Raw genomic sequence first — 19,421 nt, forward strand, 5'->3', positions numbered from 1 at the left:
CCATGAATCCCTTATGCCAGTGAAATCATAGCTTTATCCATAAAGCTTATATTCTACCCTAGTGGTTGCCCTTGGCTGCCAAGTCTTTCCACTTGGTAAGGGTATTGGGTATTAAATCAGTTTCTGATTTCTGGTGGCTCCTCATTATGGTGATTGTTTTATATTTATGAAGTTCCATAGGAAATAGTAATGGTCCTTATTGATATCTTTTCCTTTATTTCTCATGTCTCCATCAGTAGCTCATTTGTTTAAAGCATGCTGGAGCTGTTTAACTGAAGTTTTTTTCCTCATTTTAATCCTTTCATATTTGGTGTCGATTTTGATCTTACACAGGAAGCTAACTTGGAAATAAAAGCTACTTGGCTCAATGGACAGAATGCTGAGCCTGAAGTCAGGAAGACTTACAGCCTCAAATATTTTACTGGCTGCGTGACCTTGAGCAAGTCACTTAACCTTTGCCTCAGTTTTTTCAACCATAAAATAGGCATAACAACCTCTTGTTATGAGGATCAAATAAGATAATATTTATAAAGCACTTAGCACAATGTCTGGCATATAGTAGGTACTATATAAATGCTATCTATTATTATTACTATCATTATTATTACATGACTCTTGCATCTGTAACTAGGCATTTTCTACCTGTCAAAATCATTTTGGCATCAATATGAATAAATTGACAAAGAGATATAATGGAGGTGACAAGACCATTTAAGAAGCTGTTATAACGTCTCAGTCAAAGAGTCATAAGGAACTTTTGGAACAGAAAAAAATATACATGAGAGATAACATGGGCATGAACTGTATAGAAGTTGGTTACTATTTAGACATGGAGAATGAAGGAAAGAGGAACAATCAAGATTGACTTCAGTCTCTGGAACCTGGTTGACCAGAAGGATGGTGGCACCATGGTTGAACAAAAATAGGGCAGAAGGATGAAGATAAATCACCTTAGTCTTAGATATGTTGAGCTTGAGGTGTCAGGAGGACCTCCATGTAGTGATATTAAGCAATCAGTTGGAGATGCAAGAATAGAATTTGGGGGGAGAGAGACTGTGTCCAAATATATAAATTTGATAGGTATCTGCTGTGGTGTTGTTCAGTTATTTTTCAGTAATGTCCAGCTCTTAATTACCTCATTTGGGGTTTTCTTGGCAAAGATATTGGAGTGGTTTGCCATTTCCTTTTCTAATTCATTTTACAGATGAGGAAACTGAGGCAAACAGGGTTACATGACTTTCCAGGATCACAGAGCTAGTGTCTGAGGCCAGATATGAACCCAGGAAGATGAATCTTCCTGACTCTAGCCCTGGTATCCTACCCATTGAACTACCCAGCTTCTCCAGAGTTATCTGCTCAAAAGGAATAAATCCAATCTGAAGAGTGAATGAAATCACAAAAGGACAAAGTGTGATTATCCATATGATCTCTGCCAGGTCTCTGTTATTATAACTAATAAAAATACTCAATAAACTAAGAGAATTTAAATGCAAGCAGATTATTTGATAGAAAAAGGATACAAAATTAAATCCAGGTCTTTCCTCCTTGAAAAAGAAAGTAGAATGAAAGCAATCAACAGCAGTGAATCATCTACACTAAAAAGGGATGAAAAAAAAGCAGAAATTCTGTATGACAACCCTAAAAGAAAAGGGAAAATGTTTATTATGTCCAATCCACCTTAGTCTTGGAAAGTTATAGAGAAGATGGGAAAAGTAAAGGACATTGTTCTGGCATCCTAGTGATTAGCCTTTCAACACTTCACCAAGATCTCTTGTAATGGCACTTGGGAGTTTCATACAAGTCACTATCATTCTTAAAATTGCATTAATTAGTGAAGTTAAAACAGTAGATAATACCACTTTTTGTAATCAGTGTTTTTTCTTTTCTCTCTTTTTTCTGTCTTCATTTCACTAAATTATCTCCCTTGTGAACACTGATACAATACTGACTCCTTTTTTTCTAGTCATACTTTGGCTTTTTCTTCTTCCTCTTCCTCTTCTCCTCCTCCTTCCTTTTTAAAATTAAAATTTTTTTCCAATTACATATAAAGATATTTTTGAGTTCCAAATTTTTCTCCCACCTTCCCTTCCCTCCTCCTCCCAAAGCCAGCAAGCATCTCATATAGGTTATACTTCACAATCATGTGAAACATATTTCCACAGTAGTCATGTTGTAAAGGAAGAATAAGAACAAAAGGAGAAAAAACACAAGAAAGAATAAACAAGAAGAAATCAACAACAAAAGTGAAAATAGTATCCTTCGGTCTGCATTCAGACTCCATAGTTCTTTTTCGGAATGTGGAGAGCATTTTCCACCATAAGTCTTTCATCATTGTATTGCTGAGAAGAGATGTCTATCACAGTTGTTCATCACACAGTGTTGTTGATACTATGTACAATATTCTCTAGATTCTGTTCATTTTACTCAGCATCAATTCATCTAAGTCTTTCCAGGTTTTTCTAAAATCCATCTGCTTATTTCTTACAGCACAATTTGTATTCCATTACATTCATATACCACAACTTGTTTAGCCATTCCCCAACTGGTTGGTGTCCCTTCAATTTCCAATTCTTTACCACCACAAAAAGCAGCTATAAATTTTTTGTACATGTGGGTCCTTTTCCCTTTTTTATGATCTATTTGGGATATAAACCTAGTAGTGGTATTGCTGGGTCAAAGGATGTGTACAGTTTTGTAGACTTTTGGGCATGGTTCCAAATTGCTCTCCAGAATGATTGGATCAGTTCACAGCTCTACCAATAGTGCATTAGTGTTCCAATTTTCTCACATCTTCTCCAACGTTTATCATTTTCCTTTTTTTATTTTGGTCATATTAGCCAATTGGATAGGTGTGAGGTGGTACTTAAGAGTAGTTTTAATTTGCATTTCTCTAATCACTAGTAATTGAGAACATTCTTCATATGTCTGTAGATAGCTTTAATTTCTTCATCTAAAAGCTGCTTGTTCATATCCTTTGACCTTTTCTCAATTGGGAAATGACTTGTATTCTTATATATTTGATTCAGTTCTCTATATATTTAGACATGAGGCCTTTATTAGAAACACTGGCTATAAAAATTGGTTCCCCTGGAAGGACTTGCATGAACTGATGCTGAGTGAGATGAACAGAACCAGGAGAACATTGTACACAGTATCATCAATATTATGTGTTGATCAACTGTGATAGATTTGATTCTTCTCAGCAATACAACAGTACAAGATAGTTCCAAAGGACTCATGATAGGAAATGCTCTTCAAATCTAGAAAAAAAAGAACTGGAATATGGATACACATTGAACCCTACTGTTTCTTTTGTTTTTGGTGGTGCTGTTTTTCTTTCTTGAGGTTTTTCCTTTTTGCTCTGATTCTTTCACAGTATGACTAATGCAGAAATAAGTTTAATGTGATTGTACATATGTAACCTATATCAGATTACTGCTATCTTGAGGAGGGAGGGAAGGGAGGGAGAAAAATTTGAAACTAGAAATCTTATAAAACAAATGTTGATAACTATCTCTACATGTAACTGGAAAATAATAAAATGATTTTATAATAAAAAAGATGAGAAAAAAATGTTTCCCAGCTTTCTGCTTTCCTTCTAATCTTGTTTGGATTGGTTTTGTTTGTGCACAAACTTTAATTTAGTCAAAATGATTCACTCTGCATTTCATAATATTCTCTATCATATTTGGTCATAAATTCTTCCCATCTCCATAGATCTGACAAGTTAACTATTTCTTCCTTTTCTAATTTGCCTATGGTATTACCCTTTATATCTAGCTCATGTACCCATTTTGACTTTACATTGTAAAATGTTGGTCTATGCCTAGTTTCTGCCATACTGTTTTTCAGTTTTCCCAGCAGTTTTTATCAAATAGCGAGTTCTTATCCTGGAGGCTAAAGTCTTTGGGTTTCTCAAACAGGAGATTGCTATATTCAGTTACTGCTGTGTTTTGTGTGCCTAATCTATTCCACTGATCCACCTCTCTATTTCTTAGCCAGTACCAAATACTTTTGCTAATTGCTGCTTTAAAATATAGTTTTAGATCTGGTACAGCTAAGCCACCTTCCTTTACATTTTTTTTTTCATTAATTCCTTTGATATTCTTGACTTTTTGTTCTCCCATATGAATTTTGTTAATATTTTTTCTGGCTCTATGAAATGATTTTTGGTAGTTTGATTTGTATGGCACTGAATAAGCAAATTAATTTAGGTAGAATTATGCTTTTTATTATATTAGCACAACCTAACCATGAGCAATTTATATTTTTCCATTTGTTTAGATCAGGTTTTATTTGTGTTCATATAGTTCCTGGGTTTGTCTTGGCACACAGACTCCCAAGTATTTTATATTGTCTATAATTATTTTAAATGGAATTTCTCTTTCTATCTCTTGTTCCTGGACTTTATTTGCTAATGATTTCTGTTGGTTTATTTTATATCCTGCAACTTTGATAAAGTTGTTAATTGTTTCAAGTAGTTTTTTAGTTGATTCTTTAAGATTCTCACCTTTGGTCTGTGTTGTACTCCTCCTATCTGCCTTACTAAAGATCTTTAGTTACAAGTATCTTCTTCCTGTGTAAGGATGTAAACATTTTTTTTGGTGAGGCAATTGTGGTTAAGTGACTTGCCCAGGGTCACACAGCTAGCAAGTATTAAGTGTCTGAGACCAGATTTGAACTCAGGTCCTCCTGATTGCAGGGCTGGTACTCTATCCACTGAGCCACCTAGCTGCCCCAAGCATGTAAACATTTTAACCTTATTGAGTAACATGTTTATTTTTTTCTGAATGAATTGAGGTTTTTTCCTCCTCTTTACTTTCTCATGCTTCTCTTGAGTCTTGTATTTGTAGACTGAATTTTCTGTACAGTTCTGAGGTTTTCATTAGGAAAGTTTTAAAGTCTTCGATTTCATTAAATGCCCATCTTTGCCCCTGAAAGATTATGATTAATTTTGCTGGGTAGTACATTTTTTGGTTGTAATCCCAGTTCCTTTGCCCTCTGTAATATCATATTCCAAGCCCCCTGATCCTTAAATGTTGAAGCTGCCAGGTTCTGTGTAATTCCAATTGTTGTTCCTTGATTTTTAAATTGTTTCTTTCTGGCTGCTTGCAGTATTTTCTCCTTTACTTGATAATTCTGGAATTTGGCTACTTCAATTCCTTGGAGTTTTCCAGGTCTGTTGTTTTTCTGAAGAGATATTTTACATTTGCTTCTACTTTTATATTCTTTTGATTCTGCTTTACTTCTTGATGTTGTCCCATTGAGTCATTAGCTTCCACCTGCCCAATTCTGATTCTTAAGGAATTATTTTACCCAGCCAGCTTTTATATTTCGTTTTCCCTTAGTCCAATAGTATTTTTAAGGCATTATTTTCTTTTTCCAAGCTATTGACTTTCTCTTGCATAACTCTCATTGCTTTTCCCAATTTTCCTTCTACCTCTCTTATTTGGTTTATACTTTTTGAGCTCTTCAAAGAGGGCTTTTTTAAGGGGGGGAGGTGAGGGATGAGGGAGCTAGGTGGCACCATGGATAAAGCAACGGCATCCTCAGACACTTGATACTTATTAGCTGTGTGACCCTGGGCAAGTCACTTAATCCTCATTGCTCAAAATAAAAAAAGAGGGATTTTTGGTCTTGGTTTCTTCTTCCCCTTTAAGGCTTTACATGTAGGCATTTTATCATTGTTTTCCTCCTCTGAGTTTGTTTTGATCCTCCCTGTCACAATAATAATTTTAAATGGTGAGGGTTCTTTTCTGTTTCTTATTCATATTTTAGCCTCTTTTGTGACTTTTAAGGTTGAATTCTGCTCCTGGAATATAATGTGTGCCGTCCCAAGCTGCTTATATGGGGGGCCAGGGGCTCAGTCCCTGGCTTTCTGCTCTCAGGCTCCAGTAGCTTGTAGCTTCTCACTGCACTGGAGTGGCCCAGCCTAGTTGGGCATGTTTGGTAGCAGATACCCCAGCTGGCAGATTACTTTCTGTGTTGGGGTTGGTGGTCTCACAACTGGTCTGCTGTGCCACTAGCTGGCTGAGCTAGGACCTCAGGTCCTCAGCTGCTGATTTGTGCTGTGGCTAAGAGCCTTTTGCTGACTTGCCCACACACCCTCTGTGCTGAGCTGTGTTCCCTTTTTTACCCAGGTGAGACAGACCTTTCCTGAAGATCTCCTATATTATCTTAAATTGGAAGATTATTTCACTCCTTTTTTGTTTGTTTGTTTGTTTGTTTGGTTGGGTTGGAGGGTTTTTTGCACTAATGATGAAGCATATTATCCACCTCCATAGAACTGATAAAAAGAGCACTTGTGTATTGTATCATTAGTCCCTTGGGATTGTCTTGGATCATTGTATTGCTGAGAGTTGTTAAGTCATTCACAGATGCTCATAGAACTATACTGCTGTCACTGTGCACAATGTCCTCCCAGTTCTGCTCACTTCACCATACATCAGTTCATATGAGTCTTTGCAGGTTTTTTTCTGGTATCATCCTGTTTGTCATTTCCTATAGCACAATACCAATCCACTACAATCATATAGCACACCTTCTTCAGTCTTTCTTCAATTGATGGACATTCCCTTGATTCCCAGTTCTTAGGCTATAAATTTTTTTGCTATAAATATTTTTTGTACAATTTCCCCCCCTTTTCTCTTTTTCATGATTACTATTGTTAACTCTTTCCCTCCATCCTATTCCCTTCCCCTTGATATATACTCTGTTATCTATCTTCCTTCACCCTATCCCTCTTCAAAAGGGATTTGCTTCTGTCTATCCCCTCCCCCAATCCGCCCTCCCTTCTTTTGCCCCTCTCTCTTTATCCCCTTCCCCTTCTATTTTCCTGCAGGGTTAGATAGATTACTCCACCCAATTGAGTGTGTATGTTATTTCCTCCTTGAGCCAATTCTGATGAGTTTAAGGTCTTTGAGCCTATTCTGAGTGTAAAATTCATTTACTGCCCTGCTCCTCACCCATTTATGCCCAACTCCATAAGCCCTTGCCTGTTTCATATGGGATTTCACCCCATGCTACCTCTGCCCTTTCCCCTCCCCCAGTGCATTCCAGTCACCCCTTAATTTAACTCTAAAGATGTCATCGTGGGGCAGCTAGGTGGCACAGTGGATAGAGCACCGGCCCTGGAGTCAGGAGTACCTGGGTTCAAATCCAGCCTCAGACACTTAACACTTACTAGCTGTGTGACCCTGGGCAAGTCACTTAACCCCAATTGCCTCACTAAAATTAAAAAAAAAAAGATGTCATCGTGGGGCAGCTATGTGACACAGTGGACAAAGCATCCACCCTGGACCCAGGGAGATACAAGCCAAAACCCAGCCTCAGACACAAGACAGTCACCTACTGCATGACCCCAGGTATGTCCCCCAACTCCAATATTTTATGGTTCTCTAGGGTCTTGTATTTGAAAGTCAAATTTGCCATTTACTTCAGGTCTTTTCAACACAAATACCTAAAGGTCCTCTTTTTCATTGAAGTCCCATTTTTCCTCTGAAAGATTATGTTCAATTTTGCTGGGTAGGTGATTCTTGGTTGTAATCCCATTTCCTTTGCCCTCTGGAATATCATATTCCATGCCCTCTGGTCCTTTAATGTGGAAGCTGCTAGATCCTATGATATCCTGACTGGGGCTCCACAGTCCTTGAATTCTTTCTTTATGGCAGCTTGCAATATTTTCTCCTTGACCTGAGAGCTCTGGAATTGGCTACAATATTCCTAGGCGTTTTCCTTTTGGAAGTGATCAGTGAATTCTTTCAATTTCTATTTTAGCTGCTGCTTCTAGAATTTCAGGGCAATTTTCCCTGACAATTTATTGGAACATGATGTCTATGGTTTTCAGGTAGACCAATAATTTTCAAATTATCTCTACTGGACCTATTTTCGAGGTCAGTTTTTCCAAGAAGATATTTCACATTGCCCTCTATTTTTAATTCATTCAGATTTGCTTTATTGTGTCTTGATTTTTCATAAAGTCACTAGCTTCCATTTGCTCAATCCTCATTCTTAGGCAATTATTTTCATCAGAGAGCTTTTGTATCTCCTTTTCCATTTGGCCAATTTGGCTTTTCAAGCTGTTGACTTTTTTCTCATGTCTTTCCTGCATCACCCTCATTTCTCTTTCCATTTTTTCCTCTACCTCTCTAACTTTATCTTCAAAGTCCTTTTTGAGTGTTTCTATGGCCTGAGACCAATTCATATTTTTCTTGGAAGCTTTAGATATAGGGACCCTGATGCTGACATCTTCCTCTGAGGGTGCACCTTGATCTTTCTTTTATTTTTTTTTTTTGCAGGGCAATGGGGGTTAAGTGACTTGCCCAGGGTCACACAACTAGTAAGTGTCAAGTGTCTGAGGCCAGATTTGAACTCAGGTACTCCTGAATCCAGGGCCGGTGCTTTATCCCCTGTTCCACCTAGCTGCCCTGATCTTTCTTGTTACTAAAGAAACTTTCTATGGTCCTCGCCTTTCCCTGTCTGCTCATCTTGCCTTTCTTTTACTTGACTTTTAGTTCCTTAAAGTGGGGCACTGTTTCCAGGTTGCAGTATCCCAAGCTTCAGAGGTCCTGCGTGGTATGATTGAAGGAGGAGCAAGTTCTTCACTTACCTGGACTGTTCCCTGGTCCGTAGATGACCCAGACCAACTTGCTCATCAACCAGCTTTGTGTATTGTGGTTGTCAGCTCCCATGAGCCTGTGCTCTTCCCCCACCTTTGCCACTGCTACTCAAGCCTACCTCCTGGTTCCCAGCAGGGGTAAAAAACCCAAGTTCTTCCTCAGTACCAGCATATACCCCTGTAATCTCCCCTCTGCCAAGGGCTGAGCCCACTCACCAGACTGTGAGCTTAGTTCCAGATGACACTGATGCTGCAGCTGATTCAGAGGCTCTGAGGGGGTCTCTTTCTCTGGAGATGCCTTCTTGGGACTGGATCTGTGTCAGGGTGACTGTGGGGTTGGGCTCCACTCCTGTCTCAGCATAGCAGCTCCCTCTTTCTGACCTTCCAAGCTGTTCTTGGTTGGAAGATTATTTCAGCCCATTCTTCTTTGGGTTTTGTTCCTCCAGGAATTGTCTTATGGCATTCTTTGGATGTTTTTTGGAGCTTTTGTGTCATGAGTTCAAGAGCTCACTGCCTTTCCTCTGCCATCTTGAAATTCTTAGTTTCTAATGAAAATCATCTGCTCATATGGCCTAAACAACTAAATTTGCAGATGTTTCCATCCTTGACTTTTTCTTTGTTTCTTATCTATAGCTTCCTGTAGGCTCAAGTAGTATCTGAAAATTAACATTTTAAATATGTGAAACCCTGAAGAGAGGGAATTTAATGAACTGTGTTTTTTGACATATTATCAGATGTTGGCTAGAAATAAAAGCCAATGGAGATTGAAAGATAAAGGAAAAGTCAGGGTCAGAAATAACATCTATAAAATGCATAGTTTAAACTACATGAACAGATAAACTTCCCTAGAATCCAAGGAAATCCAAGGAATCCAAGGGTCAGAAGGCCAGAGAGCAGAAAGCAGAGCTTTGGGGAAAAGACAACTATAAATAAGGAGCCACTGGGGTTTTTTGAGTATTTGCAAGGAAGGAAGTTAATCCTTATGAAACAGATTAATTATTCATTTCTAAAACAGAAAACAATGTCTTTATCACTATCATTAAATTTACTATCCTCCAAGTTGCAGAGGATTAAAATTGCTTATTTTCTCTCCCTTTTTCTTTATCTCTAACAAAGATTCAAAACATTCTTCTAATATTCCTGTACTAACTCAGATCTTTACTTCCTGTTTTCAAAGACACTCCCCTTGTTCAAGCTGTGATCTCCTCACATCCAAACCACTATTACAATAACCCATTAGCTGGTCTTCCTTTCTCCATCTCAATATATCCTGTACCAAGTTACTCCAAAGTTTTTCCCTAAACACTGTTTTCACTGTGTCATTTCCTTACCCAAGAACTTCTGCATCCCCTTTATTCCTCTATCAGCTACAAATCCACTTACCATTAAAGACCTTCCATCACTGTCATGCTATCTTTTATTTCACCAGCCCTATTTCTTAATAGCTGTAGATGCTCTGAATAGGATTTAAGAATTGTGATAGATGGGACTGCTGAAATGGACCTAAAATATTTATATGTGGTTTTTTATTTATTTTTAGCTCATTTTATTCCTTTCAGTCAAGATCAGCGTCTGTTTATCTTTTTCTTTGAACCTATGAGCATGAAAGTGCCTAGTGAACAAGAATTGGAGAGACAAAAAAGGCTGGCAAGATGGCCAGATTACTCTTTCCTCTTTGAAATGGATCCTGCCTACCAAAACAACGTGAGTTTAGTAACAAAACTCAAAATAAGACCTGAATTAGTCAAGTAAATATCCAAATCCAATACCAAACCTAGGGTCAGGAAGATCAAAGTTCAAATTGGCCCCAGACACTTACTAGCTATGGGACCCCTGCCAAGGCACTTAACCCCTGTTTGCCTCAGTTTTCCATCTGTAAAATGTAAATAAAAGCACCTACCTCCCAGCATTGTTGTGAGGATCCACTGAGATAATATTTGCAAAGCACAGTGCCAGGTACATAGTAAGTGTTATGCAAATGTTGGCCATCATCATCATCAACAACAACAACAAATCTGCCATTTTAAGAAGAGTCATATAAAGAAGAAATGTTAGTCTGAGTGTTTCAGAGACTCCTGTCTTTGTTTCCTATGGCAGTTTAGAAATCTAGAACTCATTTTTAGCCTAATAAAATATGGTCCTGAATGTAGCTTAGTTGAGTTGACTTTCCAAGGTAAGTAAATAATTTATATTTAATAGAAAGTATTAAAAATGAAGCCATGCTTCCTTGGTGTTCATTGTAATTCCTAATAAACTGTTAATAATTTTTTTTACAGATTGTGAACCTTCTGACTATTATTGGTAATTCGATGGCACGAGTTGAATGTTATAGCCACCACTTTCTTCAGTTTTGTACAATGGTAGAACAAGCGAAGACAATGTCATATAAAATAGCAAGTGTACAAGAACAATTAACCTCAAATGATTTTAGAGATATCTTGGATGTATACACAGACTATTTTAGAGATATAGTTTATATGCCTGTTGAGAAACGCATTAATATTTTCAAAGTTGTGAGTCTTGAATATCAGTCAAGCTGCTTACCATATATTGAAAATGTCATTAAAATGAGCCATACATTATTGGAATCCATGATTCAAGAAAAGAATACAAGCCTCTTTGCAGTAAGTAGTTTGCTAATGTTCTTTATTAATATGGTTATAGGATATGCATGGTGATTAGCATGTCAAGAAAATGTTCTCCTATAATGACAACTGTCTTTTACACTTAAATTTTTGCTAATTCCATTATCCTCAGAGAACACTATTGTACCTGACTGTGTAGTCATACTTTAAGCAATGTAAACCTTATGTCAGGGGTCCTTAAGACAGTAAAGGCCCAGATGTCCTTTAAAGGATTTTCGCCATCTCTTGGCTCATGGCTACTTCCTAGAAAACCTAGGACAGTATATGTAGGGTATTCTCCAAGATGCTCAGACCAACTTCCAACTTAAAATCATGTGGTTCTCTATGTAATAGATGAACCCCATAACTAGGTTGCACACATAGACGACTATGCAAACAAGCAAGAAAAAAGGTAGGAGTGCAACACTTGAACCTCATTTTCATCTGGATGGGCAAATGGGATAAAATGAACACAAAAGTTGGGTGAAATGCATTTCACTAAATATAGGAAAAAAGAAGGAATAGGAGGAAAAGAGAGGAAACAATAGAATATATTCAGGGAGGGATTAGCGCTAAGCAAAAACAAAATAAAAAATGTTGAGGGATCAATCTCAAAGAGTAGTTGAGAAGGAAGAAAGGAAAGAGGGAAGGAAAGAATGTGGGTAGGTGATTAGATATTAGACAAAAGAAAGAGAAGAAGGGCATGGGAACGGTAAAATACTGTATTAGGCATAGAGCACTGCTGCTAAGCTCATTTCTTCTCAGCACCTTCTTTTAAAAAAGGAGCAGGAAGCAAAGAAAGAAAAATTTATGACTATAGGATGGTGGAAAATATACATTTGGGGGGTGGCTAGGTGGCGCAGTGGATAGAGCACTGGTCCTGGAGTCAGGAGTACCTGAGTTCAAATCCAGCCTCAGACACTTAACACTTAGTAGCTGTGTGACCCTGGGCAAGTCACTTAACCCCCAATTGCCTCACTAAAAAAAAAAAAAAAGAAAATATACAGTTGGCATTCATAATTGTGAATGGAATGAACTCACCCTTAAAATGGAACACAATAGCAGAATATATTGTTGTTTATAAGAAACACACCTGAAACATTATGATTCATAGAGAGTTATAACAAAGAACTATCTATCATGCTTCTGCTGAAGTCAAAAAGACATGAGTAGCAATCATGATGTCTCAAATAAGGCAATAGCAAAAAAAATACTTTATTCAAAGAGACAGAAGATACATTATGCTGAACTGTATTACATAAAAGGAATTAATATAAATACTTAATATATGTGCATCAAATACATCTAAATTTTTAAAGGAAACATTAATGTGTTGATGAGAGAAATTGGCAGTATATGTATAATAATGAAGATTCTCAACATATGCATTTTCATACCTAGACAAATCTAATGAAAAAGTAAATAAAAGAATTTAAATACCTGACTCGAGTTTTAGAAAAGCTAAATGATAGACTTCTGGTGATTATTGAGTGAGAATAGGAAGGTGTGTGTGTGTTTGTATTTCTCAGCTGTACATGATACCTTTTTTAAAAAATAGTCATGTATTAGAGCATAAAATCCTTACAAACAAATGTAGAAAACTAGACATATTAAGCATATCTTTTACTGACCACAATAGAGGAAACAATACATTTTATAAAAGGCTGTTAAGGAAAAAATTAAAAGTTAATTGAAGAGTAATAATCAGAAGCAAAACAAGATTTTGTTTAATGTGATAATACTGAAACAGTATATCAAAAATTTTGGCATGCATCTAAAGCAGTCCTTAAGGGAAATTTTCTATTTCTTAAGATTTTCATCAGCAAAAGCAATAAAGAATAAATTAATGAATAGAGCATATAACTAAAAAGAAAAATTTAAAAACCCAAATTCTAAAACTCCAAGTAAACATCAAAAAAGAAATTCTGAAAGTCAATAAGTTTAACAAAATTGCAAACAAAACCAAAAAGTCATCATTTAAATAAAACTCAGTGCTTTAAAAACAACAAAATTTATAAACCATTACCTAATTTGATTTTTTTTTTTTAGTGAGGCAATTGGGGTTAAGTAACTTGCCCAGGGTCACACAGCTAGTAAGTGTTAGGTGTCTGAGGCCGGATTTGAACTTGGGTACTCCTGACTCCAGGGCCAGTGATCTATCCACTGCGCCACCTAGCTGCCCCTAATTTGATTTTTTAAAAAGGAATAGTAAAACCAAATTCTAGTATCAAAAATGAAAAAAAAAATTCAATACAAATTAAGAAATCAAATAGGAAATTATACCGCTTAATTATATGCCAATAAACTGCCAAATGAAAATGGATGAATATTTATAAAAATGCACAATTCCTATCTTAACAGAACAAAGAAGGGGTGATTTAAATGATAGAGTCTCTGAAAAATAAATTGAATGAACTATAAACTAACTCTCTCTCTCTCTCTCTCTCTCTCTCTCTCTCTCTCTCTCTCTCACACACACACACACACACACACACACACACACACCTCTGGACCAGTCATATTTACAAGGAAATTCTACCAAATATTCAAAAAACAATTCATTCTAATATAATATAAATTGTTTGAAAATAGAAGCAAATAAACATAGCAACCTTTTTGTTTGATAAACCCAAAGACCCCACCTTACTAGGATAAGTGCTCACTGTTTAACAAAAACTGCTAGGAAAAAACTATCAAACAGAAACTAGATATAGACCAAAATCTCACTGAGTACCATGATAAGCTCCAAATAAGTATTATTTAAATGTAAAGAGTGAAAAAATAAATTAGAGGAGCATGGAAGAAATTACCTTTCTGATCAAAGGATAGAGGAAGAGTTCATAATCAAACAAGGAAGGGAGAAGGACCACAGAAGATTAAAATGGACAATTTTGATGACATAAAATTTTAAAACATTTACTTAAATGCAGCTTAGATTAGAATGTAAACAGGTAACTGGAGAACAAAATCTTTTATGTGTCTTTCTCTTAATGCAGTCTCATTTCCAAAATACATAAGGCACTGGTAAAAATGTACAAGAACAAGAGCCATTCCCCATCTAATAAGTGGTCAAAGAATATGAGCAGGAAGTTTTCTAAGGAAAAAAAAACCCTAAGTAATCAATAATCACATAAAAATGCTACAAATGACTAATAATTAGAGCAACAAAAATTAAATTAACTCTAAGGGTCCACCTCACAAAAACCAGATTGACAAAGGGAGACTGAGGGAAAACAGGCCCATGCCATGTGAGTGTACTCACTCTGGAAACAATTTGGAACTGAAGTCAAAACACTCTTAGGCCTATTCCCCAAAGAAATTAAAGAGGAAAAGGTCTTAAATGTGCAAAAAATACTTACAGCAACTTTTTTTTTTGTATTGACAAAGAATTCTAAATTAAGGAAGTACCCAACAACTAGGGAGTGATTGAACAAATCATATCAAATCAATATAATGGAATAATAATAAGCGATGATAAAAAAATGGTTTAGAGAAGCATAAGAAGACTTGTATAAACTTATACAGCCCCATCAAGTAAATCAGTATAACATTAACAATAAAATTATAAAGACCAACAACCTTGAAAGACATTTAAGAATTCTGATCGTTGCAGTGACCAACCTTAATTCTAGAGGATGAGTGATGAAGGGTAATGTATACCTCCTGGCAGACAGGTGATGGATTCAAGGTGCAGAAAGACATTTTTTGGACAGGGCTAATGGGGACAATTTTTTTTACTTGATTGTATGTGTGTGCTATAAGAAACATTTTTTGTCTTCTTTTCCAATGGGAAGTAAGAGGCAAAAAATATTTTTTTCATTGGAAAAAAACAAAAAAATAAAACTCTATAATTGTTGCAGCCACAATTGGTGTTTTAAGGCATCAATTTGAAAAAAAAAACAACCCAATAATCTAAATACCTGATTATTCTGTAAAAACATCCATGCATGCATATATAAATACTTATATGCCCCTACTAGATCCTATTATTCCTGATAATTGTCATCCTATATTTCTTTTTCTCAGCTAAATTCCTTTAAAAAATTTATCTCCATTCAGTACCTTCACTCTTGCTCCTGGATAGTATCTCCTCGCTGGGTTTTTATTACACTGTTCTCTCTTAATTCTCCATCTAATTATTCCTCCTTAGTCTCAATAGTCCATCTGTATCATGTTCACTAACTGGTTATACCTTAGCCTCTATCCTGAGGCCCATTCTCTCTCGCTCTCGCGTTCTCTCGCTCTCGCTCTCGCTCTCGCGTTCTCTCTCTCTCTCTCTCTCTCTCTCTCGCTCTCTCGCTCTCTCGCTCTCTCGCTCTTGCTCTCTCGCTCTTGCTCTCTCGCTCTCTCCCTCTCCCTCTCTTTTTCCTTAGGCTATCTCATTTAATTACTTTATCTGCTAGCTTGGGTTCAGTTATTGTCTCAGAACAGATAACTCCCATATCTACAAATATAGCTCTTAATCTCTCTTCTGAACTACAAATCCTTACATCACCAACTCCCTAGTAAACATTTTAGACTGGATGACTCATAGGTGTTAAAAGAAATCCTGCTCCAGGCCTCGCCCTGGTCAATGAGGCAGAGTAAGGAAATAAGAAAAAATAGTTTATTAGTACACCAAGGTTGCAAGTAGTTGGGGTGTGACCTGTGTAGATTTCAAACTGTGAACAGCTTTTATAGGTCGGAGCAAACAACTTCCATATAAGGGTAAAAAATGCTGATTGGTACACATGTGAGCAAGTGGGTTTTATACCTTCTCAGTTTTCCTCATGTCTAAATATGAATGTGCAAGGGCATTTCCAGGCCACCATATCCTGCAAACTGGCTGTACATATACCCAAAGATTAAACATGGTTAAAACATGAAGTCACTTGGGCTGACTTTGCACAGAGGCATCTCAAACTCAGTATGCCCAAAACAAACCTAACAGGTTTTGGTCAGGTGAGGTTAATATTAACCTAAAGTTGCAGGAAAAATAAAAGGAAACCATAAATTCCTGTAATACTTTGCACTTTGAATCTATTACCTTTCTGTCAAAAGGGTGGATAATGTTTTCTCATATATCCAATGAAACATTGTTAGCCAGTGAATTGGTCAGTTCTTAAGTCTTTCAGAGTTCTTTTCTATACAGTGTTGCTGTCCTTGTATGACATGGTTTTCAGGTTTGGCTCACTTCATTCTTCATCACTTCATACTACCCCAGGATTCTCTGAAATTCTTTCTTTCATCGTTTCTTACAACACAACAATATTCCATTGCATTAACATACCACAATTTTTAAACCATCCCCCAGTTGTCTAAGAGGTGATCTAAAGGATCCCCTTAGATTCTAGTTCTTTGCTTTGCAGTTTTTCCCTTTTAATCACCTCTTCAGGGTAAGGAAGCTTGTTTTTGCTTCCAGTTCTTCCCTCCCCAGAACTGTCCTGTTGCAACCTGCTTCTATTTCTCTCTTGCTCGTTCTGCTGACTTTGATACATTTCTTCAACAAACTGTGTGTGTCTTAAAATACCAATTGTTGCTGCAATTGGTTTAGAATGGAGTTCATTTGATACACCCCCCCCTTCCCTTTCCTACTTATGCGACTGATTAACTAAAAATACTACTCCTATATTCTTGAAGTGGTAAAGCAGTGCCAATCTCTTTGAATTAACAATCACCCTTAAAAGGTGACTAAAAACATAATGATATGTTATGCTACTGTAATGATGAACAGTCCCTGTAAGACAGAGAACTTGCAAAACTCCCCAAGTTGGTTCTCTGGACTGTATAGCCAAATCCAACCAGGTATATATGCAACTGGATTTGCTGTCATCTGGTTAGCTCTCAATATGTTATAGCAAAGTAGAACTCAAAGAAAAACTTCTTAGACTGGCTTTCTGGACAATATAGACAAGCCTATCCAGCTCTTTACTCTATAAGATGCTACATTGTCCATTGAGCTTCAAGTCTCTCAAAATTGTTGCAAATCCTGCCTTTTTCCTTTTGTTTTTCCCTATCAAACCAGAACAGCTCTCAGAGGTTTTAGATGTGATCATTATAAAATACTAAAAGCAATAAAATGAGGTGATTTCTAGGTAAAATGATTCAGAGTTTCATTCAAATAAATTGATGTTATTTGGCATTCAGTTAAATGGATTGTCAGATTCTGTTATAAAAATACATAATGTTTATGTTGTTATTATGTTTCTAAATTTCCATGTATTCTAGATTTTGGGAAGCCATTGTATGAGAAAGCCTGAAAATTTTACTCTTTTGTTCTGGTTACTGTGAAATTATCAGGTTATTAGGAGCTATTGTCATAATGTTTAAAAAACCTATCAAGTATTCAAATGGGTATAGTTTAAAAGGAAAAGTGACAATCACTTATTGTTTGGGAAAAGGTCCAAAAAAAAAAAGGCCTCATAAAATCTCCCTTATTTATAAACTTACAAGGTTCCTTAAGACCTTCTGCTTGGACAAAGTGAAAATATTATCAGTCCTGTGAAAGACCTTGCTAGTATTGGGAAATTCCTAAACAATGAATTGGTTTCCTGAGAGGGCAGGATTCCCTCTTCTCCTTACAAAGGGGAAGGGGGAGGAAAGAAAATTTTCAAGCCTGCTTATAGTAAAGAGTGAGTTTCATTGAAAGTATTTTCCTATCACCTTGTGAAGATTATGAAATTTTATCTGGAATAGCATATATTGAAGTTTTATCTTGAGCCAACTTAGTCTCAACAAACTCCAGTCTTAAAATTTTATTTTTGCCTTAAGGGGTGACTATATAATACCTTAAGAGATGCATATCTGTTAGTTTGGAGATTTACAGTAATTGGCCAGTGTTTGAGGGGTTTTTTTTAAGTAAACTATCATACATTCACTATCTGTGAAATTCTAGAATGTATTTTTTTATTTTTAATGATTTATTTTTATACCAGGATGAGTTTAAACTTGTGGAGAAGAAAAAGAAAAAAAGGAAAGTATGTTAATTTTTTAAAGGCCTGGCACATTTTTATTATTGCAACATCATAATGGAAATAGTAACTGTATCTAGACTCAAGATGTGATTAGCGAACTTGCTACTTGAGTTAAAATCTCTTGGGACTGTAATTGATATTGTTCAGAGTTTTTAATTCAGGTATAATCGTCTGATTAATCATCAAGTCAGTAATCCACCATTCAAGCTACTCAAAGGAAGTGTAATGCTGAACTGCCACAGGTGGATATCTGTGTCTGGGAAGGTTGAGGGGATGACCATGCTCATCCCTCATCTTGACTCATTGTCCCCAGTGTATTACTTCCTCTATAAATAGGAATGTTTCCCACCTTGCTAATTCTGAGCCTAGCCTATGATACCCTGTGAATGAGGCAGAACTTTACACTGTTATTGGCTAGTCAAAAAAAGTAACTATGACTTACCTAAGATTAAACAGAACTAATAATGCTTTATCCTGATAAATACATATACATACATGTGTCTCTCTTTGTGTATGTGTATACACTGTTAAATAAATCCTCAACATTGGGTTAGGTCATTCTGTGCCCTTAGGCCTAGGCCTAGAGAACCAGTTTTGATGCCGATAATGTTGTAATCATGTTCCTGCTTCTTTCATAGCATATTTCTCTAATTATGGCAGGTAAAAATGTAAATTTAGACAAAGATAAACTTGTGAAACAAAGATATAAATTTATTAATTTTGAGATTAAAGTCAGAAATCTCTTCTATTTTGTTTTAAGGTTTAAAGGCTTCTTAGAGCAGTAGTCTCTATATATAATTTAGGATTAATTAACTTACTCCCAAGTCTTTTAGTGTTTGTTTAAATAAGCATCTTTAAGGAAAATTCATTTGTGTAACCACTGAACCTAGGGATAAAAAGCACCTACTTACAATGAATGCTGGTAGCTATGTATTCATGTATAGGATTAGATCCTTAAAGTATCTCTTCTTTCTATGTGTAGAACTAGTTGGAGTAGAAAATTTTAAGAAAGCAACAAGATCAGATGATTATATATACGGCCCTTGAGCATGTTATAATAATAAGTTCTGAAAATTGGGTTTAGGATTTTACATATAAAATTGCATTGATAATTATAAAAAAGAAAGATAGAAATAGCAAGTAGTATATAATAACTGAAATTTTCTAAAGTTTCAGATGAATTATGGGTTCCTAATTTGATAATCTTCCTATAACTTTACTGTTAAT

At 36.1% G+C, this 19,421-nt stretch overlaps 1 protein-coding gene across 1 annotated transcript in view; it reads left to right on the forward strand.

The window, feature by feature from the left end:
* Nucleotides 1–19,421, forward strand: part of DNAH14 (dynein axonemal heavy chain 14) — a 362,777-nt gene that overhangs the window by 82,175 nt on the left and 261,181 nt on the right. The window contains 2 exon segments of the mRNA XM_044003178.1: nucleotides 10,158–10,321; nucleotides 10,894–11,241. Coding sequence (XP_043859113.1) covers nucleotides 10,158–10,321; nucleotides 10,894–11,241 — 512 coding nt within the window.

Source organism: Dromiciops gliroides, chromosome 4, assembly GCF_019393635.1.
Source record: "Dromiciops gliroides isolate mDroGli1 chromosome 4, mDroGli1.pri, whole genome shotgun sequence".
Taxonomy (NCBI): domain Eukaryota; kingdom Metazoa; phylum Chordata; class Mammalia; order Microbiotheria; family Microbiotheriidae; genus Dromiciops; species Dromiciops gliroides.